The sequence below is a fragment of the Lissotriton helveticus genome, chromosome 6 (assembly GCF_964261635.1).
Source record: "Lissotriton helveticus chromosome 6, aLisHel1.1, whole genome shotgun sequence".
Lineage (NCBI taxonomy): Eukaryota > Metazoa > Chordata > Amphibia > Caudata > Salamandridae > Lissotriton > Lissotriton helveticus.
In genome coordinates, this window is record NC_136067.1 from 1,092,246,000 (window position 1) to 1,092,269,207 (window position 23,208).

General features: G+C 46.0%; 1 protein-coding gene across 4 annotated transcripts in view; it reads left to right on the plus strand.

The window, feature by feature from the left end:
• BIRC6 (baculoviral IAP repeat containing 6) overlaps positions 1-23,208 on the plus strand; it is a 2,208,279-nt gene that overhangs the window by 445,781 nt on the left and 1,739,290 nt on the right. For all 4 annotated transcript variants that reach the window (XM_078648748.1, XM_078648749.1, XM_078648751.1 and 1 more), the window contains exons 15-16: positions 360-491; positions 19,447-19,625. In XM_078648748.1, coding sequence (XP_078504874.1) covers positions 360-491; positions 19,447-19,625 — 311 coding nt within the window. The remainder of the gene's footprint in view (positions 1-359; positions 492-19,446; positions 19,626-23,208) is intronic.

Consider the following 23,208-nt stretch of genomic DNA (forward strand, 5'->3'; position numbering starts at 1 on the left):
AATATCTTGTTTTCAGATGTATAAAGTGTTGGAATGTCAATAAAAAAAAATAACAAAAATGAAATTCAGTTTCGCAAAACCAATATGAAATAAAACCTGATATAATCCCAGCCACACATTGTTTCTTGGGGCAGTCTTTGGTGTACTAGTAATGTAATGAAAACCTTTAGAACATTTTTTTGTATGTTTCTAATCTCATTGGCTGGAAAGGCTATGGCATGACCATTCTGAACCTTTGTAATTTACCAAAGGCGGAAAAACTAGTGTTTTGATTAACCTATGACTGTTAGTTGTTTTTTTATAAAAGTTGGAACTTTTATAGATGTTTAAGTATTATATTGAAATAATTCAAACTTTAGGTTCAAGATTATGTCCCTTTTTGGAGGATCACAAAGAAGATATCCTCTGTGGACCAATATGGCTGGCGAGTGGTCTTGACCTATCAGGACATGCTGGAATGTTGACACTTACTAGTCCAAAACTTGTTAAAGGTAAGTCTTTTTTATGATTTCAAGGTAGGTCTGTTTGCCATGTTAAATGACAACTTGTCATATTGCCTTATCAATGTGTCTGGCTATTAGGGCATACTACTGAAAGGTTTTTGATTGACAAGTCTGTATATGTTAGGGAGACTTGGCAGTCCATTTTTGAGGGTGCTGAGGGAATTAATTGTGCTTCTTCCCTAATTGTGGTGGCAAGGTCATTTTGGAGACGAGGATCAGAAAGGTTTACAGGCAGGATATCTTAGGTGCCACAGACACGTTTATGTGGCAGTACAGCTTTCTGAAAAGCTGCAACAAACACGAATATGTAAAAGTGGAAAGCTAGGGGGTGTAGAGAAATGGAGGTTTGGACAAGAACGCAGGCTTCTGACACAAATGAGTGGGTTCCAAGGAGTGCCTAGGGAGTCATGTGCATTTTTGTACAGTTTTGATTTTTTATTTCTAATTTGAAAATTGTTTGTTTTTTGGTAGGCCATTACATTGGCCTCCTCCTCATAGACAGGCAGGTCTCTGCAGGGCGAGGTGGCGGTGGAGACCCATGGGGTAGAGAACCAGCTTTGTGACAGGACACTATGGTGGGATGCATTCAAAGTCTTACCTTACTTAAGCCAGGTGAGCCGTCTCAGTATCTCCTGTGACATGTTCCAGTCGAGCAGGGCATCTGTAACCCTCCTCCCTTCTGCTTTGCGAATGCAGTTTCATATCAGCCTGACTTGGACACGATCTTCAGCCCACATCCCTGAATAGACACAATCATAAGACTCCAACCCAGATACTGCTAATGGATTCATTCTTTAGAGAAGCTTGCACCTCTTGGTGAAATAGATCGATTTTTAGTGTGGCACAATATGTAAACTGGGCTAGCTTCTTCGCTACTAACAGTGTATTTCACAGTGTAGGTCTACAATATCAAAACTAAAGGTAATGAATTCAGGGATAATTTTTTAAGTAAACTAGTGTCTTTGAGTATACATTCTAATATTGTGGTCAGGCGGGGATAGAAAACCTAGAAATGTCTTCCAACTTTCTTCAGTGCAACGTTGGAAAGACAGAGGTGATGCTCTTTGGTGAAGCCAGGATTCAATGGTCCCCTGAATGGTGGCCTTCTGATTTGGGTCCAGTCCCTGAGCCTAAAACATTGGTCAAGAATCTGGGAGTCAGATTGGAACCGGAGCTAACCATGAAGCAAAATGTCAACATCACCGTAGGATCTTGCTTTCATGTGATTGGCCTTCTTCGTAAAATCTTCCCTTTCCTCCCTGACTCCCAGAGGAAAACTCTTGTTCAGGCTCTGATCATCAGCCGGCTTGATTATTGCAATGGGCTCTTGGCAGGTGCAAGTGAGGAGGTTTTGGACCGTTTGCAGGTGGTGCAAAACACAGCTGCCAGGCTGGTGCTAAATGCACCCCCCAGATCCCCTTCCAAACCATTACTCCATAAACTTCACTGGCTACCAATTCGTCAGCGAGTGAAGTTTAAGACGTGCTGCACCATCCACAAAGGCCTTAACCAATTAGGACCTGAGTATCTGGCGAACAAATTTGTTCCCTATGCCCCCACTCGTGCCCTCAGATCCAGCCACCAACTGTTATTGGTTGTCCCTAAGATAACTAAGAGCAGATTGGGTGGTAGGGCTCTATCTGTTGTGGGTCCCAAATTATGGAACTCACTTCCGCTGTCATTGAGGCTGTGTAAAGATCACCTTCAATTCAGAAAACATTTAAAAACCTTTCTGTTTGGTTCATTATAACTGGCTCTATGTTCACAGCATTTTTAATTCTTTGCATTCTTTTCAGTTTTTGTACCGGCAGTCACAGCGCGGAGATACTCCTTTGGGAGTTTATTCATAGCGCTTTATAAGCCCATAAATAAATAAATAAATAAATGTCCACATACATACCTCTGAATATGACGTGATGGAAAGAACCTTACATCCCTTTCTTTCTTCATTGTCACCAATCACACTCTCCATTATTCCAGCGTCCCAGCTGCAGCCTGAACGGAGAAATGAGGAGCCTTTCAATATTGGGTGGTTTGGGAATATGAACCAGACATCTGTTTAAGGAGCAGTGAAAGAGACACATCCTGCCTGGCTAACTTTACCCTTTATCAAAGTTTCTAGCAAAAGGCTGCTCTGTGACATATTGGTTAAAGAGTGGCTGTAACACAATTTTCCCATTAGATCAAAAAGATAAAATGGAGAAACCTGCTGTCATTTAATAAGTTGTTGTGCAGTAGCTAGGAGCCATGATTAAAAATTTGACAATTGAAGCATATCTGCACTGGCAGGGTATTATTTAGGTATTCTTGTTAAGACTGCATGCCGAAGAGTTCCTGCTGCTAATGAAGTGTTGACAAGGGCAGCTAAATTGGCGAAAAGCAATCCATGTGAGCAGATAAGGGACAGGAGAGAACTGCCAAATGGTCAGAGTCTCCTGTACCTATTAGTGCCGACAGTGTTTAACACTGAATGAAGTGGGATGCAAGACCATGCACACTGACTAAAACAAGTAATATAAATGTAACCATCTGTCTTTCCTTGCCCCATTACCTTTTCTCCCCACCTCTAAAATTCTTTCCCCTAATTGTCTTTAGAGGGGTTTTAAAGTCGAACGAAACCAAAGGATGTAGCAAAATACCCAGTCCCAATGTATCACATCTTACACATGTGAGCAACAAAAATACATATAAAAACACCTTCTTTCCCCAATGCCTAGTAAATTATGCTAGTCTGCACTGATTCATTTATGATCACCTAAAAAGGTTGCAAAGGGAATGTTTTTTAGAGTAGAACGTAACTAAGGATTGGCTTGTAGAAAGCTGTGGGCTAAGGTGTTTACTGTGTCTACTGTGACATAGCTGTAAAGTGAGAATGCTAATAAAAATCGTAAATATTCCCTTGTAGTGTCCTATTAAGCAATTGCTAGTCCGTACAACGTGGATAATAATGAAAAGTTGTAGAATGTTAATATGTACCCTTGCCTTATTTTTTACTGCAATTCTACTTGCCCCTTATGAAGATGACCTTTGCTTATCCCAAAAATATGTTGAACCATTGATATTTGCCAACAATTTCTGCCTTGTACCAGCTTTACATATTTGTATTGCTGTATGTTTTAACAAGTCATTCTATCTACTAAGCAATGGCCTGGTGACTAAACCATGTTAAAAATGGGAACAGTTTACAAATTAAAGTATACATTTCTAAAATGGATGGATTGCCTGACGAAGAGTCCTCCATCTCTGAACGAAGGTGCCATAAAAGACACTAGAGTTCACACTGTTTGAATGTTCCACACACGATAAGTAGCGCCTTAACGTGTACAGAATTAAAATCTGCTTTCTGCATGATTATTGGTGTCTGTGAAGAAACCTCTTCTGCCCTGAAATATCTGCACACTCAACCCTCAGAAAAGGCAGTTCGCCAAAGCTAAATATTTTCCAGACTCACACCCTTTGAATAGGCCTTACCTATATTTTGATATTAATAAGATAGCTCTTAAAAAAACAATGTAACAGTAACCAGCGTTTCATTTGACCCCTTTTTCTTAAGACTAAGTGAGGCTATGTCATATTCTTTAACTACACACCCAATGAGTGTTAATTTAGGAGTGCTCTCTGCAAGTAGCTTTTACTAGCTCGCTTAATCAGTTTATGTACAGGGGGAGATAATTCTGACAAAAACATGCATTGAGCTGCAGAGATACTGCCCATTTTTAAAAAAAGGCGCAACACACTGTCTTGTTCTGAGATGCAGGTTATTGTGAAAGAGCCTTTTATAAGTTCCAGACAATAGTATACAGACCATTTTGCTACAGTGGAGAGGCTACCACATCTGCCCCCCATCCAGCTGCCATATTATTTATTTGTATTTGTTTGTTTAACCCCTTCCACACTCATGACGAGCTGGGCTCGTCATGAGGTAGCCTCCTCGCACGCTCATGACGAGCCCAGCTCGTCATGAAACAATGGGAATCAACAAATCTCAGCACAGGAGGGGAATATGCTGAGCATCGATGTGGTTAAGAGTATTGAAAGGGAAGCATAACTACTGCTTATGAGCTGTTCTTCAGAATGGAAAGAATCCACATAAGAGTTTCATTATGGAGGGAGGAGCCTAGCTCGCGGCCGTAATGGTCGGCCTTTAGCTCCGCTCCCGCAGCCCTCCGTCCTGTTTGCCTATCCTGTCTTCTATCCTGTCCGGGGACGACACATTTTTGGGGCATTGGAAGCATAACGGCTTGTTTGTACTTACCATCCGACCCCGGGGTCTCGGTGTGCAGTGGCTCCGGAGTTGTGGCCTCTGAGAGATCGGGGCCTCTGCGAGACTTGGACCGGGACCTGGCCGGTGGGATCCGACGGCTCTCGGCCCCGGCCGAGAGCGAGAACCAGTGTTGGGAGCCGATGTGCGAAGATCCCGGCGATCCTGACCCGGGCCTGCCCTGGTGGCCGCGCGGCCGACGTGGGTGAGAGGCCCGGGGACCTGAGTCTGTGAAGGGGTCTCTCCCCGCCGCTGCTTTGTCCGGCGGCCCTGGTCCTCGGGGCCCGGACTCCGCTTGATTGGGGCACCGGTGCTGGTGCTGGCGGAGACCCGTCTTGGGCGGACATCATTTTGGCATCGAGGCCGCCCTTGCTGGGACCCCCGGAGCTTGTAAAGTCCTACATTTGAGAACTGTTCTTTCCGGGGGTCTTGGTGAGCGGCGATTGGGCTGATTCACGAAATGGCGGCCGACCCTCTGAAACGAGAATCACCCTGTGGCGGCGGGCCCGTGTTGCCTATTGGTGTGGTGAGCGTATCTGGTGGACGTGAGCCGACGGTCAGAGATATCCTGGAAGCCCTGAGATCCCTACACGCTTCCCTGGCCCTGGGCGTCTCGGTGGGTACGCCACGATCTGCCGCCATTTTGGGCGGCCATTTCTTCTTGTCGCCCTCTTGTTTCGAAGACTTCATTGCCTCGCCCCCCTCGATTGACTTGATTGTCTCCGCCACTGATCGAAGATCGTGTAGTGTGTCGGTGACTTTGGGGCGCCCTGCTTTTCAAGGTTCGGACCCCGGGGACTTGGATGCTGTACTGCGACCCTGTTCGTCATTGTTGCCTGAAACTATTGGTGGACTGCCTCCTGTGCCTGCTTTGATGGCTTTGCCTGTGTCTATAATTGGGGCCACCTCGCCTGCTCCAGTGGCGCAACTGAACTCCTGTTTTTCATTGCTCGTGCTGCGATATTTGATGCATCGATACTTTCTGTTTGGACTATTGCTCCCTTGTGGATCTATCTACCCCCCACGTAACTACGCTAGTCACCATTCCACTCGATTATATGCTGATTTAGTATTTAGTATGTGGTTTTACATTGCCATGTGGTGGGTGGGGTTTGTCGCTCGAAAGGGTTGGGGGTGAAATGTACGACTTCCGTCTGATTCCCGGTATACGATTTAGTAGCATACTTGTTTTTAATCGTAGAAAGGTGGGAGGTCCCCTTCTCCTAATGTTTTGTGGCGCGTGATGGGGTGTCATCCTGGTCTGTTTTTGACTGTGCTTGTCTGGTTGGGCGGAGGGCTGCGGCCGCCCGTTCGGATTATGGTTATTCTGCTCCTCCCTCCTGTCTTCTTTTCTCCGCTTTTGTTGCCTTTTTGTCTCTTTCTTCTTTCTTACTTCTCGCTATATTTCGGGTTCTGGTTTAGGGCGACAGGCACGCTGTTTGACGGGTGGGCCATAGCCTTCTACAGGGGTGCAGGGTGGGACGGGTGGGTTGGGCTCTATTTTTTGTTTGTCTTCTGGTTCTATGGCCCTTTTGTATCTCTTTTTCGTGAGGCCGCGTCTGTCCCGACCTCCTATGGTGTGTTTCGGGTGGGGGGTGTGGCGTCGTTAATCCTCCTGCTATGTTTCGGCTGTCTTTCTCCCCGATCGCCATACCCCCACTTGGGCCGCTACTCCTTTTGTCTCCTGTCTTCCCGCCACGGGGGGCCTGTGTCGGCGTGTCTTCTTCCTTTTGTTTTTCATATTTTCTTATTTTGTTTTTATTGTTTTATTTTGTCTTCCCTCCATTTTCCTCTCCCTTCCTCTTCCCCTTCCCCACTTCGTCCCCCCCCCCCCTTTTTTCCTTCCTGTGTCCCAGAGGTTACTATGACGGGCTGGTTTTGATGCATTGTTTTTCCGATCCCGCTGTTCTGGCTTGGTAGTGTCTTGGGTGGCGGGCATGTTACGAGGATAATGCTCAGGGGCTGATTGTGTCTCACGTATCCTGATTTTCTTGAATGCATTGTATTGTCCCCCCGATATTTTGCCCCCATGCCCCTTTATTAATGTTGAGGTTATTTTGGGATATCGGATGCCTCCGTATTGAAAATGAGCCTGTCATATGTCTTCTCCCCATATTATAAAATTAAGCCTTATTTACTCCTGTGTTTTAGCCCTTTGGTTTCTGTATTTTTTCTCCCCTTCTGTGATTGTACGGCCTCTGCTTTGTATTGCTTGATTATGTAATATTTGCCTGGTGACTCCTGATTATCTTGCACATTGCGGCCGGCCGGCTTGGTTGTAGGCCTCGACTTGTCTTTCCTTTTGATGACAATAAAGGTTTTCAAAAAAAAAAAAAAAAAAGAATGTGTTGTATGCAATAAAGCAATAAACCTGTGTATAAGAGGCCAGGCCACAGAGATGCGGTTAGAGCACCTCGAGACGATACCCTGTTTGTCCGATCTGACGTGTTCTGCTCCGGAGAGAATTAAAACCTGTTTCCTGCTTTCCCAAAAAAAAAAAAAAAAAAAAAAAAGTTTCATTATGGTACCAAAGCAACCTTAGTATTTGGCGAGCTTGAAAGCTAGCTGGAGGAACATCCATCATAAGGCACCTAAAAATATGTGAGTTCAGTGCTTGTTCAGCAAGATTGTCAGCAAATTGTAATAAATAAATTGGTGGGTAATTACTTGAAACAGAGGGTTCTGCTGTACGTTTCTTAAGTAAAGGAATAACCAAGACTTGTTTCCAGGGAGAGGGTATACAAGGCATAGCAAAAGAAAGATGTACTAATTTGCTAGATGAAAAATACTCTTGTTTAATAGTGATTGCAACAAACGGGCAGCCCTGTACCCCAAACCTGGTGCCAATAAACAATATGAAAGCAACAATTGTTCAGGGAATGATTGGAAAGAAAAACAATTATAAAACATACTGACCCAACAAATGGAGGACCATTTTACAAAAAATAATGAGGTACCCCCAGTCGTTTATCAAAATGAAATTTGTTAATAAACGAGTACAAAAACACAAATGAATAATAATACTCCGATGCTCACAAGGTTGCACAAACATATATAACTGGGAAAATACAAACTTGAGTGTAAATGAAAGAACAATGGCATAGGTAAAAAAAACAAGTTTGTCAGATGACAAAAACAAAACACAATATATGCTTCCTCTCAGAAAAGAAAACAATGAGACTCTCACATATAAATCAATCAAACTACAATTGGCAAAAACGAATCCAGCATAGCGTGGCATGAAGAGGTCCAAAGGAAGAATGATTCTCTTCCAGGGGATCCTCATCAATAGTCATAAGCACTGAATATTCCCGCCCATGTGCGGGACCCCGGAAACAATATAAAAATATATATGTAAAAAACACATATATCTCGCTCCACATATATGTATGTACATATATTATTTTTCTCACACCAATGCAGCTCCATAACTGAGGCTAAAACAATGTAAACACATATACATGCACTGCAATTAGTAAGGAAGCAAAAGAAAAAACACATTAGATCAAATAACCTTTGAACTTTGTGTTTTAATGAGTAGACCACTCATAAATCCTGAAAATTGCTTGCAAATAGACATTGTTAGCCCTCAGGCTGCATTGCAAAACAATAGCATAGAAAATGAAACCATTTTCAACAAAAACTGGCACCGTGCCTTTAAGGCAGCCATGACCCCAGGCTTCCCATCATGCCTCAGGGGTGACAGTTAGGTCAGTTGTTCTTTCCGGCTCCTTCAGTCAGGACCCTGGTGAAACAGCTCCCTTTCTTTTTGACTTTTTGTCAAAAAATATTCTTGTTATTTACAATTTTTTGCTTTCACTCGACGTCTTTTTGACTTAGGGTGTTACTTCTACCTTTTTTTGGCTTAAAAAAGGTAGTTTTTCTGTCAGAGATGCCTTCACTCTTTGACAAGTGCCCTTCATGTGGAAGGAAGATGGCCAAGACTGACACTCATTCAGTGTGTATCCTGTGCCTACCAGAATCTCACTCATCGAAAACCTGTGAACACTGCCAGGTTTTATCATCCAGAACTCTGAAAGAACGTGAGAGAATTCGTGTTTATGGGCTTTCTGAGAGAGGAAGATCTCCCAAGAAGCAGAAAAGTCGGAAGACGCGGTCGACGTCGAAAGAAGCCCCGACTGGTTCACATTCGGCGTCGAGATCGGCGTTGGAGAAGCAGTCGACGGCGACGAAGAAGATGTCTTCAGCGTCAACATCGGAGGTACCTCCGCTACAGACAGCGTCGAGGGATAGGTCACCGTCGAAGCAGAAGAGTTCGACGGCTGCCACCTGACGTCGAAGCAGCATCGTCATGCTATGACGTCGAGGCATTCTCCGTCGACGCCTGGCCACCGGCGTTCGGCGTCGAGCCATCCTCCGTCGACGACTAGTCATGGTCGTTCGGCGTCGAGGGAGCCTCTATCGACACATAGTCGATCGACGTCGAAGCAGCCCACGTCGACGCCCGATCAATGGCGTTCGACGTCGAGGCAGCCTCCGTCGCATTCGGGTAAGCGGCATTCGGCCTCAAGGCGCACCCTGTCGCCGACAGAGCACCGGCGATCGGCGTCGAAGCAGCCTCAGTCGTCGTCGAGTAGACAACCTTCGACGGCGAGGGGCTCTATGCCCAAGGACACTCATCGTCACCCGAGGTCGGCATCGAGGAAGCCACGATCGACGTCGAGGGAGCTTCTACCTGCTCGGCGTCGATACAGCCACCGTCGACGGATCAGCGGAGATCCAGAGAAGGGTAAGTTACTTACCTGTAATCCTAGTTCTCTTCCAGGGGTATCCTCATCAAAGTCATAAGCAACCCACCCGCCTCCCCAGGTAAATGAGATGTTGTACTATTTCAATCTTGTGGTTGAGCCCTGTCTTCAGGGTTATGCAAAGAACAACTGACCTAACTGTCACCCCTGAGGCATGATGGGACGCCTGGGGTCATGGCTGCCTTAAAGGCACGGTGCCAGTTTTTGTTGAAAATGGTTTCATTTTCTATGCTATTGTTTTGCAATGCAGCCTGAGGGCTAACAATGTCTATTTGCAAGCAATTTTCAGGATTTATGAGTGGTCTACTCATTAAAACGCAAAGTTCAAAGGTTATTTGATCTAATGTGTTTTTTCTTTTGCTTCCTTACTAATTGCAGTGCATGTATATGTGTTTACATTGTTTTAGCCTCAGTTATGGAGCTGCATTGGTGTGAGAAAAATAATATATGTACATACATATATGTGGAGCGAGATATATGTGTTTTTTACATATATATTTTTAAATTGTTTCCGGGGTCCCGCACATGGGCGGGAATATTCAGTGCTTATGACTTTGATGAGGATACCCCTGGAAGAGAACTAGGATTACAGGTAAGTAACTTATCCATCCAAGTTGTCTCCCAGCTAACGTCCCTTATAGCCTTTAGATATTTTAATCACTGCCCACTCCTCTCGTCACCGTGTCCCAAGAAAGTGCACTTTGTCCTGATGAGGACCTGATTAATCGCAGGGCTGAAACGCCGTTTATGCCTACATTGACAAAAATCAAGAGGAAGCCTATATTTGCGTTTATTAACTGACAGAGAATAGAAGAGGACCCTGTCCTCAGAGGTTCAAGAGGTGAAAGAAACTTGAATTGTTTCAGTCTTTGACAACAAGATGTAAGCCAAAGACTTGCTTTTTTTAGATTTAGTCGCTGCTTCTGTATAGCATGATGACATAGGCCTGTTGTGATACGAGGAAATTTTCCTAGAGGACCAATACAATCAGGATCTTCCATAACCCATAAATTATTTTGGTTTGGTAGGGTGTTGGCAAAGGCTATCGGGCAGTCAGCCTTCAGACCGCACCAAAGCCAACAAGGGGAAAGGAGCACTTAAATGTGCCTCTTGAATGTTGGGTCTTTTACTGCAGCACTGTCTTGTTTAAAACCGAGACGGGACCGTTGAGAGTAAGTATGCCCAGTACCAAGGCTCACCCTTCTGCTAATCACAGCAGTAGGGGGGGATATTGTGCACCATGATCCTGAAATTGCAGATCAAGCTGAAGGCTCCCTCTGCTGCTTTGAGCATGCTAAATGTTTGAGGAGGGCCAGGTAGATGAAACTTTAGATATCTTTTTGGAGCCTGGCATAGCCTTTAAGCGCTAGGTGAAAACATGTGCTATGGAGCACCAAATTCAGTCGCTTACTATGGGTGATGAAATTAAACTAAACTGATATGGTAAAAGGCTAGAACAGACAAGAACATATAGGTTGTGCGTAAAGCTTGCATGCTGCCAATATCAACCAGTATTGGAAAAATATAAAAAATAAATAACAATTGGACTAGTCTGTAAATAAGGGTAGTGATAATGCTCTTGGAGTAAAGAAAGACTGAGTTGAATGAATGAATGACTGAATGAACGAATATTTATAAAGCGCAACTGCGACCTTAAAGGTATCCTGGGGCGAGCCTCTTAGAACAAAAACCTGACTGACATTCTGGAATACTAGACCGGAAAAAGTCAAGTTATTACAGGAGCAAATCTTGAAATGCTCTTAAGAAAGGCAGAAGACTGCTCTGGGGTTGAGCGACCCTGACTGAAAATGCATGCCCACCTGGCCTGAGTAAATGAAATTTGTGAATATAGAGAAGATTGGAGTGCTTAAGACCACAGATCCATCACTAGGAGCCAGTGAAGCTCAGCCAGGGCTCGAGAGGAAGAAAAGTGTCTGTGGACTTTCAGAGCAAACTTAGCGGCCACTGCTTGAACTCAATTCAGTCTTTTACGTAGGAGTTCGGAGTACCAAGCAGAAGTGCATCGCATTAGCCAGGCCTGCTCAGGATTGTGCTATATCGCACCAATACCATTCCTGACTGTGGGAAAGAGGGTAGAATTTTTGGAAGACTGCGAAGGCAGAGTCTGCGCAGTCATATTCACATGGTCTGTCAGAGATAGATTGTTATCGAAATGGACACCTAAATTGCAAACCGCAGATAACACCTCGGTGCCAATACTGTATGTCCAAGGCCAGAAGTTAAGGGTAAGGCCAGCAGATGGTTTACATGCAGAGCAACAGAGTCTTTCCTTTTTATTTCAATTGAACTTTAAGATGTTGCTGCTCAGCCAGTTCAAGACACCTCTTAGACAATTGTGAAGTGTGTCCAATAATTCTGGCAGAGAATATCCAGAGTAGGAATCAGCTGTGTATCTTCCGCATAGTTAAATTATTGCCACATGATAGAGTGAATGAATGAATGAATTCATTTGTGTGGTTACTAAAAACCATTACAAAATACAACATGTAAAAATGGCAAGAAAAGAAAAAGATCTAAAACATTGTTAAAATCTCCTTTGCTTTCTTAGGTAAAAACAGTACAAATGGTAAAAGACTTTTGGGTTGAATGAGTCTGTTGTTAAATAGTAGCCAGCCAAAAATATCAGCTGAATCCCGCCTGATGGCCTAGGGGGATATGTCCATTAATATTGTACGAGTGTAGTGGACAAATTTGCCGAAATTGGCAATATGCTTCACTATGTCCAACGTATAGAGTCTAACGTATAGAGTCGATGGACTGCCTCATTTGCTGTACGAGTGCCCAGTTGGAGGAGAATGGGCCTGAGGTGAATTCTGCGAACTAGCTGCAAGGCAGGGCAGCTAAGGAAAATATGGCCCAAAGACTCGTTTGTAATTGCAGAAGCGACACTCCATGATGTCCATCCTTACTTTCCCAGTTAGATATAGTTCTTTAAGAGGGAAAGGATGTAGTCTGGCTGCCAAGATCCTATGTAGCGCTTGTCTCCCCACAGGCTGCGTAAGATAGAGTTTGAGACTGGGCAGTTTGTGGTGGAGGATTTGGGTGTCGTGGAAGCCTCTTGCTACCAAGGATTCAGTATCCAAAGTGCGAGAACGTAGGCATACTTGCTTTTTTATTATTGTTTTAATAGTAGCATACTTGATTATTCTGGGGTCCCAGTTCTCTATAGCAAGTTCCAGGAGGTCTTTGGCTGAAGCAAGACAAATGGACCAAGGGTTGCCAGGTTGTAAGAAAATGCATCATAATAGAGTGTGCAAGTATATATTAAAAAGGGTTGGCCTCATGCTGAACCATGAGCTACTCCATGTTATACTGCTTTAAAAGAGGAGGGAAACTGGGAGAGTGAAGTAGCTTAACATCAACCATCTAGATAGGATTGAATCCAGTCAAGTGCTCGTGCCCTCACCCCAATCTCCCATAATCTTAATATCAAGGTCTTGCGATTAAGCATGTTAAAGGTGGCAAATAGAAAAAGTAAATCCGAAGCCGCTATTGGCCCAGGTCCCCTACCTTCCTCAGCTCATCCATTGCTTGTTCTAGTGCAGGCTTGGTTCCATGAGCAGGGCTGAAGCTAGATTGCACTCTATCTAAAACAGAATAGGATTCCAAAAAAGGATGATAAGTTCTTGCTTACAAATCTTTCAAGAATTTTCTCTGGAAAAGGCAGCTGAGAGGTAGGTCTATAGTTACTAAGAACTGATGTGTCTGACCTTGATTTCTTTAGCAATGGAATTACTAGCACCCTTTTCCAAGAACATAAAACCTGTCCTATTTTCAGAGACTCATTACAAACCATTTGAAGTGTGAGAAACAAATGATCTGCTTGCATTTTCCAAGCTTTAGATGGTAGCAGGTCTAATAAAGAACCCAATGAAATAGACATTGCTACTTAATTGAAATCATCCTTGGACAAAGTTCCAAAGGATTCAAAATTGCAAGTCTTTACTATTACAGCCTCATCCAATGTATCATCCTCCACTTGTAATGTATTTATAGATGATAATGGAGGACTGGCATCATGAATGGTGATGCGGACCTTATTGTCCAAAAAATTAGGTAACATCACATAAGGACTGAGAGGCTGTAATAGCTTGCTTAGTGCAGTATGGGTCAGATACCTCACAAGCAACGTCAACATTTTTTTCTTACTATTTGAAGTCTCAACAATGGACTTTGCATAATGCTCCTCTTTAGCCTTGCACACACAGTTTTGTATAGTTATCTAAAGAGTGCTTTAAATGTTGCTTGCCCTTTACTAAATAAGACATGCACCATTTCCTCTCCAATTTTGTACAAGCTAGCTTAGACTGTTTGAAAGTCTTGTAATACTAAGGCGCAATACGTTCTTTTATGGATTTTGTCCTTTTTGAGTGGTATTACTTTGTCTAAAGCCTCCATGATCCTCCTCTGTAAGGAGTTGTAATTATCCTCAACGGTAAGCTTAGCATCATAGTATGCACTCAGATCAAGGTCATTAGTCTCTGTTGCGGGCAAGCTTAGATTAGGCTCTGCAAGGGGCTAACCCCATGGTATCCAATCTAGTAGCTTTATCTATTGAACACTCAATAGAATAGGACACCGATGTATAGTCAGTCTCCAACTCGCACGAGGTAGGTCCCCCAACAAAACAAGGTCCTGGGAAGCGAAAATAAGGTTCAGTGTATGTCCGCATTGATGATTGGATCCAGTGACCAATTGTATACCAAACAATTCCAAAGAACCCTGTAGGTCTTTAGAATGCAACACCATATTGTCCTCCGCCCAAATATTAAAATCACCCAAGATTAAAAAAATGTGAATGTATAAGGGCCATGGTCGAAATAAAATCAGAAAAGGATTGCACAAAGTAAGTTAGAGAGCTTTGTAGATGATAACTGTTGATTCCAGTAAAGGGAGCGGCCAACACGCTCACTCAGTAAAAAGACGAAAATATCTGCTCCAACAAAACTGTCTAAGTGCAGGCTATTAAAATCCCACCATTCCTTTCTTTTTTTGAAAACATATTTTATTGCAGATTTATGATCATACAGCAATATTGCAATACTCAGCACTCTCAATCGCTAACCAACACTTCATTTATTATGCAAGTGATTACCCCCCTCCCTCCCCCAATTGGTGTGGGCGTGTAAATTCAAGAGGATGCTTCGTGTGATGTGTAGCTGGCAGCGAAGATTACATAACCTACCAGGAACTCTAGATGCTATCTGCACTTCCCAGTGCTCTAGCTCTCTGCATCTGTCTGTGGGACTGACAGGGCCTGCACTAACGCTTCCCATGCTCTTGCGTGCTCCAAGATCTTTTCTTGACCTGAACGCTGCGCCTGCCTCATCCGAACAGCGCTCTCGCTCTTCGCCCATTTGCTAAATTCCGCTCTCCAACGTTTATAGGACGGTCCTTCCTTTGACTTCCAATGTAAGGTGATCTCCCTCTTTGCCAAGATGAGCCCCAAATCTATAAACGTACTCGTTATTTCCGTCTTGGGTGTGTGGGGGAACCAAAGTAACACACGTGGCCATATCATAAGTTTAATCCCTACTCGTGACTTCATTTAAAAGTTCCCCTACTTCTACCCAATAGTTCCCTATTCTCGGGCAATTCCAGAGCATGTGTTCCAGTTCCGCTCCCCCCTCTAAACATCTGGGGCATGCTGCGTCCTGCGCCTGGAAGTATTTCTGAATCCTCCCCGCCGTCAGATAAGCTCTGTGTAGTATAAAGAACTGTATCAATTGGAGCCTCGCGTTCCGCGTGCCCTTCCACGCCCTTCTAATGATATGCCCCCATGTCGTGTCCGGTATTGGTCTACCTATCCCTGCTTCCCATTTCGATTTTAAATCAGCTAACGGCTGTATCCCTCCGTGCAAGATCCTGGTGTGGAGGCATGTGACTGCCTTAAAGGTCCCTGATGCCATTACCACATATTGGCATGCCATTGTCGTCTTTGGTTCCATTTGCCCTTCCCTCCAATGCTTTCTAATCGCTGCCACCACCGCGGCATGGATCAGGAAGTCACCTGTTGGCAGGTCGTATCTCTCTTGTAAGGCCCCAAAGGACAGCAGCTCTCCCTCTTCGTAGAGGTCCCCTACCATCTGGATTCCCAGATGCTCCCATTCTTCAAGAGCAGACCAATCACTCCCATGGGGGAGCACAGTCAGCATCCCCAATGGGATCTCCGGAGCATATGGATGTTAAACTCCTGCTTTACGCTGGCTACGATTCCAACATGACCTCCGTGTACTCTCCTCTAAGGACAACTCCCTTGTTAGAAGCGCTTGTTGTAGAACTATATACGATAAGACATGCCTTTGCATCCCTGTCCCTCTCATGTGATCAGGGCCCCGGAACTCCATTGCAATCGCCTGTTAGAACCTGTAGCTGCGCCGCCAAGTAGTAAATTTCGAAGTCCGGGACTGCCAGTCCTCCCTCCAGCTTTGGTCGCATCAGTTTGTCCAATGCTATCCGTTTCCTACCAGTTCCCCATAAAAATCCTATGACCATTGTTCTCAGTTCTCTGAACATCGCCGGTGGGACCCACACAGGGAGTGTCCGGAAGTAATAGCCTCGGTAATGCCACCATTTTAAGTAAGGCTAATCTCCCCATGATTGATAATGGGAGCGTGGCCCAGAATGCCATGCTCCCCTTTAAGGCTCGTATACACCGCCCTATGTTTCCTTCCAGGATGTCTGCGGTGTCATGATATATCCTAACCCCGAGATAAGTGATGCACCTCGGTTCCCATTTGATCCTCTGGGAAAGGGTCGGAGCTACTGTATTGGGCCGCACCGGCAATAGGCTCGTCTTACTCCAGTTCACTTTAAGCCCAGATAGGTCCCCAAACCGAGTCAGCAGAGCAATCGCCCCCTGTAACGCCTCTCCCGTGTTTTCCAGATATAGGAGTAAATCATCTGCATATAGTGAGATTCGATGTGGCTTCGCATTCCGCCAAAGCCCGTCGAAGCACTGTCCCAATCTCGCCCGCACAGCCAGAGGTTCTATTGCTAGAGCAAACAACAGCGGGGATAATGAACACCCCTGCCGTGTCCCCCTCATGACCGGGTACTGGTCAGATATCAGCCTCCCCAGTCGCACCCTTGCCACCGCTGAAGAATACAGAACTTTGACCCATGTTCCAAACTGCGCACACAGGCAGAATCGGTCCAGCACTGTCCAGAGATATATCCATTCTAAGCTATCAAAAGCCTTTTCTATGTCTACTGAGAGCACTGCTGGTGTGTCCAGGCCATGGTGGTCTGTGCCCAGTATCCCCAGGAGCCGGCGTATATTCAGGGAAGTGTTCCTAGTTGGAATAAATCCAGCCTGGTCTAGGTGTACTAGCGTGGTCATGAAAATCCCACCATTCCTTGACGATTATGGCTACTCTGGAGACTTGCAGGCTTGGAGGGGGAGGCGAGGAGGCCCCCACTGCGGCCGCCACCGCCGCGAGTCAATCTTTGCTGCCCACAGCGCCGCCGCCCCGGGACTACATCTCCCGGCAGCCTCAGCGGCGGCGCTGCATTCTGACATCACGGGAGCGCCGGGGGGGCGCCTTGGAGCGGCGCTCTGCTCGGCGGAGCGCGGGGAGACTTACAGACTTGGAGGGGGGAAGCGAGGAGGCCCCCACTGCAGCCGCCACCGCCAGGAGTCAATCTTTGCTGCCCACAGCGCCGCCGCCCCGGGACTACATCTCCCGGCAGCCTCAGCGGCGGCGCTGCATTCTGGCATCACGGGAGCGCCGGGGGGTGCCTTGGGGCAGCGCTCTGCTCCGCTTCGCGGGACGCTGGGCGAAGCCCGGGCTAAGGGCGGGCCCTCTGTGGCCCTCTGAGGACCTGAGGAGGACGGGACGGGCCACCCCATTTGGCTCCATCACAGGAGGAGGTATTGTGATGCTTCAATTTTATTGACTATATTGACTATTCTGCCGTTTTCATCAATATCATAGACACTATGTCCATTTGGGAAGAGCTCAACGCCCTATGTGGCACAAAGTACGTCCCTGATGCTATAACCTCCCCTACTGTGGGCACTAACTGTGTTATTTCTAATGGCTTCCCACGGGACCTAGCATCACCTGTAAATAAAGACCAAAATCAAGCAAACGCTTCGCCCCTGGATCTCATTATTAGAGGGAAGCACAACAGCGAAACTGACACTGGGAACTATGCAAGTACACAAAATCTGTGCACCAGCCCAACATCATCTCCCTCTAAATTAACAACATCAATGGAGGTCACGGCCGCGGCCAAATTAGACGACCCTGTCTTGTCCCCCCAATTGACTTTACTAACCCAAATTGAGCAACTGTTGTTAGCCGTCATCTCACCCTTGGTCTTAAAAATCAACGACTTGGGGGACAGGCTGATTAGCATTGAGGAAGTAATCAAAAAGTATCCTCCTCCAAATAATAAAATGGCTACACCCGCCTGCCCAAACCCTCCCACCGCCCCTGAAAAGCATAAGTCTGGTATTTGTAAGAATGGTGAAACTCAAATACAGCCTCCCTGTATACCTACCCCAATAGGCCACAAAGTAACTTTAAAACCTGCGTTACAAACTCATACAGTGGTTAGACCAGCTCCGGTAAGAATGCCATGTATCAACTTACCTCCTGAAGCCGCCCCATATGTGTCTGTCCTCTCTGGGGTCCCTGCCCTCAGCCAGGGAACACACGAATCACAGAAGGACCTACTAAATAAGGTCATCTTCTGGCTACAAAACAATAGACCCTTGCCACCTGAGCTAGATGGTGGCATCCTGAATGTCAGGAGGGTGGGGTGGTTAGGCACGCTGCCCAAAGACATCGCTGGGGACCTGGTGCTAATTAAATTTAAAAATAGGAATATCGTCCCCTATTTACGATTTTGCCACCCCCCCCCCCAAAGAGAGACATGGCACTATTCGCATTTGGGATTTGCACGATTTTTACCCGAGCCCTCCACATATCCCGATACACAGACTACCGGTAAAGAAATACTACTCCTGGGGAAGGGAACCTCGTCTCTATAGCGCAACTAACCTTTTAGCCCCCAACGGTTTTGAACTTTTGTCCAAAAATTGTATTTTTAAAACCCCACCACTAAGAGGCCACTCACAAGTTTGAGCTAAACTGATAGGGTAGGATGTAACTGATAAGTATTTTACTGATAGAGGCTTGCTTAATGCTCTTCCCCGGCTCCACAGTATGTACGTATGTCTTTTTTAGAGCTGTTTTATTGAAAATGAAATCTATGCAAATTGATTAGCTGATTCGATATATTTATTTAATCTTGTCTTATTAATTTTGTAATGAAATGTTACGGTGTTTATGTAATTTTATGGTGTTTATTTATGTATTGTTGATGCTTTTATGATTTTAAACTAAAATCGAATAAAGCTTAACTGACTGACTGACTGGCTACTCTACCCCTCTCTCGGATGGTGCAATACCTTTAACTAGCAGGACAGGACACTTCAAAATAAAAATGTGATACCCTGTGGCCCTAATTTATATAACAAATAGGGAATCAATGTCATTCGTCTGCAATAAGCAACTACTTTTTATGGCATGTTTTGCTTAAGAGCCTGCAATACAGCGTGCCATGCGCTTTCTTTGAACTGTGTCAAGGACTTGTAAAGATGGTGTTGGAAACAGAAGTTATGGACATGTTAGGACGTTTAACTTTTTGTGATTTGTAGTTTTGGGACTCGTTTTATATGCTTATTAAAGTGTAATGTTGATGTTTTATATGATTGTTATTGGTGAGTAGTACAAGAGAAAAGCATAATCCTTACCTCCAGTACTGACAGAAAATTGTGATTTGATGATACTAAACTTGAATGTTATATTTTAAAGTACTGTAAAAACAGCTTTTATTCTTGGTTTTGTGTTGGACTTGACAGTTTTATTTTCTGTACCAGGTATGGCAGGTGGAAAATATCGCTCTTTTTTAATCCATGTTAAAGCAGTGAATGACCGAGGAGGAGAGGAGCTGTGTAATGGTGGCATCAGACCTGTTGTTAGGGTGCCAACGTTAAAACCTCACAGTAACAAGGGACATTCTCTTGCTTTTCTGTTGGCAAAAGTAGCGGCGGGCAAGGTAAGGAATTGGGTTGATATGTAGAAAATGTACTTTTTTTGTGTAATCACTTAGAAATTTAGAGCCACTTGCGTTTGTCTTTCATTGATCTTTTAACTCTCATAAATCTGTGTTCATAAACTTGAACACCTTTTTTTAAACTGATGTTGCTGCTTTGGAGTTTGAAAGCACTCATCTCTAGAGCATAGTGTCCCACTCTGCACAGGGTCTTTTGGAATTTAAAGATACAGCCCTAACCTCTTTATTTATAGGTTTGAAGGCCATTTGAGTAAGCCTACCATGACTGCAAAGTTCAATATGTGGGAGCCAGGGGCTTTGACACATCTCTAATGGCATGAAGTATCTCTAAGGCTGCTTTTCCTTCTTTAAAATGGCATACTCACATCAAAGCTGTATAGCATATGGGCAACAACTTTCCATAGGGCACAAAATATTGCGCAACATTATATGACAGATATTTGTTCTAGGGGGCTTATTTTTCTGTTCTGGCTACAGTCTTGAACTGTTTTGTAAAGTTTAAGGTTCTTTATACATTTTAAGAAAGGATTTAAATGTAGTAATTGTTTGTACGGAAAGTGCTGCCTTGAGGGCAATGCTTATCAATATAATCTGGTGCTTGTGGCATGATATATTTTTTGCTTTCGCAAATACAAATTAAGTTAGAAGGTAACAGCAAACCATAAAGGCCTCTGACTTTCATTATTATAAGGCTGGTAAAAAATTGTATGTACAGGTAAATTTTTCCTGATCTTTGTTAAATGTCATACTCTCTGCATCTAGAGTGTAAAAGTCTTTATCTCGTGAACAGAGTTGGTATTTTATTGTGGAATACTATGCTTTTATTTTGAGTTTTTCCCACCTCCAGATGTCTTGATTAGAGCTTGGCATGAAACATTCTACATAGTATTCTAATGGGATTTTTTTTAAATAATACATAGGATTCCGTAATCCATGAATAACGTAGAATTATCCCCAGGTGTAAGACTGGATCCGGGAAACTTTGTTCCACAGCATCCCTGCGCGCCGGGGGACGGCACCACGTGACTCCGCCCGACGTCGTCCGGTTATGTGGCGTCAGCGAGGATACATAAGTCTCACCCCGACGCGCCTATGTCAGTTTTTTCTCTTTTCCGTGTGCAACGCAGATCCGGATTGTGTCCTGGCCTGTTTTCGGGCCTTCTATTCTTTTCACGCTTTGGCGTTAAGTGGAACCGTGTGCAAATCCCCTCGGGCTTCTGGACGTGTATCTCCTGTGCACGTCCCAAGTCGGCGACGGACCCTCACCCAATTTGCATGTGGTGCCTGGGTGAGCACCATGACTCTGAGAGCTGCGACGCCTGCCAGCACCTTAAGCCTAAGTCACAGCGGGAGCACCAGATGAAGTTGCTATTGGCGTGCTTGTCCAGGTCGGTGTCAGCTCAGCGTCCGTCCCCTACCGTGGAAGCAAGGAGCCGCCGGTTTCGTCTGCGACATAGTCTCTCACTGTGGCCCCTAGGGCGTGGCTCACCGGCTGGTAGGTCCTTCAGTTTGTCTCCGAGGCCCTGTCCTGCCTCCGCGGTGGGCGCCGACTCCCCCCTGGGGCAATTTCCCGGCGCAAAGGCGACTGACCCAAATGACAGCCTATGCTGCGACCTTGCAGGCTTCTTTTCCCTTCCTCCACCTCCGGAGACTCCCATGGATCCCTTGCCTTGCGTGGGATCTTCGCAGAGTCACCGGCGGCTCAGGCGCCGAAGGTTTCAGTTTCAGGTTGTAGGAGGGTGGTGTCGTCAAGGTGCAGTCCTTCGGGGCTCCCCTCTTCGGCGCCTAGCGTCCCTGCCTCGCTGCAAATCCCTACGGGGCTCCCTGTGGCGTCGCAGGAGATCACCGGGACTCTGGGCTTGCCCACGAGTCCCCCTCGGTCCTCTGAGGAGGCGGCTGCCTCGCCAGAGGTAGAGCCGGCGCCAGGAGCCTTCCTCCCCGGCTCCGGAGGAGTCACGGGTGGAGCCCGGTCCTTCGCCGTTGACCCCGCCCTATTCTCCTGGAGAGCACGTGTGTGGCAGAAGTCGAGCTGGCGACACGAGTGCCTACTATGGTGCCGATCGACGTCGATCAGGCGCCGGTGGTGGACTCCACGGAGCCGCCCCTGCGTTGGGTTCTGGATTCATCTCCTGAGGTCCCTTCTCCAGAGGTCTGTCATCTGTTGGTGTGTTCATCCCCGGAGACAGGGCGCAGTAGTGTTGCCTTTTCACCGGCATCTTCCAGGAAAGGCTCCTCGCCGTCCCCACGGCCTTAATCCTCGAACCCTTCTTTCCATAGCTTGCGGCTGGCTTTTCCACTGGCCTCTCTGTCTTCCCCTGAGGCCCCTCGGGTTCCCCATTCATCTGTGGATCCCCCTGTATTCCAGGGCTGGCCGCTCCCCTCTGGACTTGGGGATGGGCGGCTCAGTCTGCAGACGTCACTCACGGAAGAATTACTTTCTCCTCCACTGCGTCCTTCTGGGGTCAGTGTTGCCATTGTTTGGGCTATTTCCCTGGCTGCTGGTACTCTGAGGATGGGTGAACCTGTCGCTTCATTTCCTACAGACAACTTATTGGAAGTTCTCCATCAGGGCTCTGGTGGACGGGAGTTGTTCCTTCCTTTTGAAGCGTCACTCCATAATTCTCTTATGGGGGCTTGGGGGAACCCTGCCAAAGGGAAAAGGTGCATCAGGCGCTACTGCATCGCCACGTCCTGCTCCGCACAACCCGGTCTGTCTTTCTTTCCACCTTTCTACTCAAGGCTCTCTTCTGCTGAATGCTTTTCTGTGCTTGCCTATGGTGGTGTTTCCTCCGTCTTGGGAGACCCGTGGTTAGATTCATGGGGGCGCAATGTCTTCGCTTCATCCAGTGCTGCCTTGCGGGCGCTTAACACTTTGTGTGTGTTGACCAGGGCTACTTCCAGGCTGTGGGACTCTGTGGAGTTCCTTCTTTCTCATGTCTCTCATGAGGGTGCCCGTGCTGATCTGCGGGGCCATGTTTTGGATGGTAGGGAGTTGGCCACGTTTAGTCTTGGTGCGGCTTTGGCTGTTGCTCTCGGCCGTGCTATGGCCACTTCTGTGGCTCTCCATCGCCATGCTTGGCTATGTGATGCTGTTTTTCCTGAAAATATTGGGGAACGTCTGGTTGACCTACCCTTTGACGGGGTCCTTTTGTTTAATACTCATGCGGACTCCGCCATTCAGCCTCATCTTGCGGGGCTCCGTCCTCCTCCTCATCCACATCCTCCTCAGTTAGTTGGTTTGTTGAATCTTCGGGTCTTGGTGGGAGGTGTTATCCCACTGCTCCTGGAATCTGGTGTTGGAGTGACCGTTACACTTTCTGTGAGGTTTGCTGTGCCCTCGCGGTCCTTGGTTGGCCCAGCTCTTCAGTTGGCTGCTGGTTCAGCCCCTTTTTGGCAAGAGTGTACTTTTTGGCTGCTTACTAAGCCTCTGTGGTTTCTACCGTAGGTTTTATAGTTTGTTCTCTGATGCGGGATTTTCTTCCCATAGTTTCTTGGGACGTGTCCTACCCTACTTGGGGTATTTGTAGCTATTGGATAGCCCTGTGAAGGTGTGGACTCCTCCTTG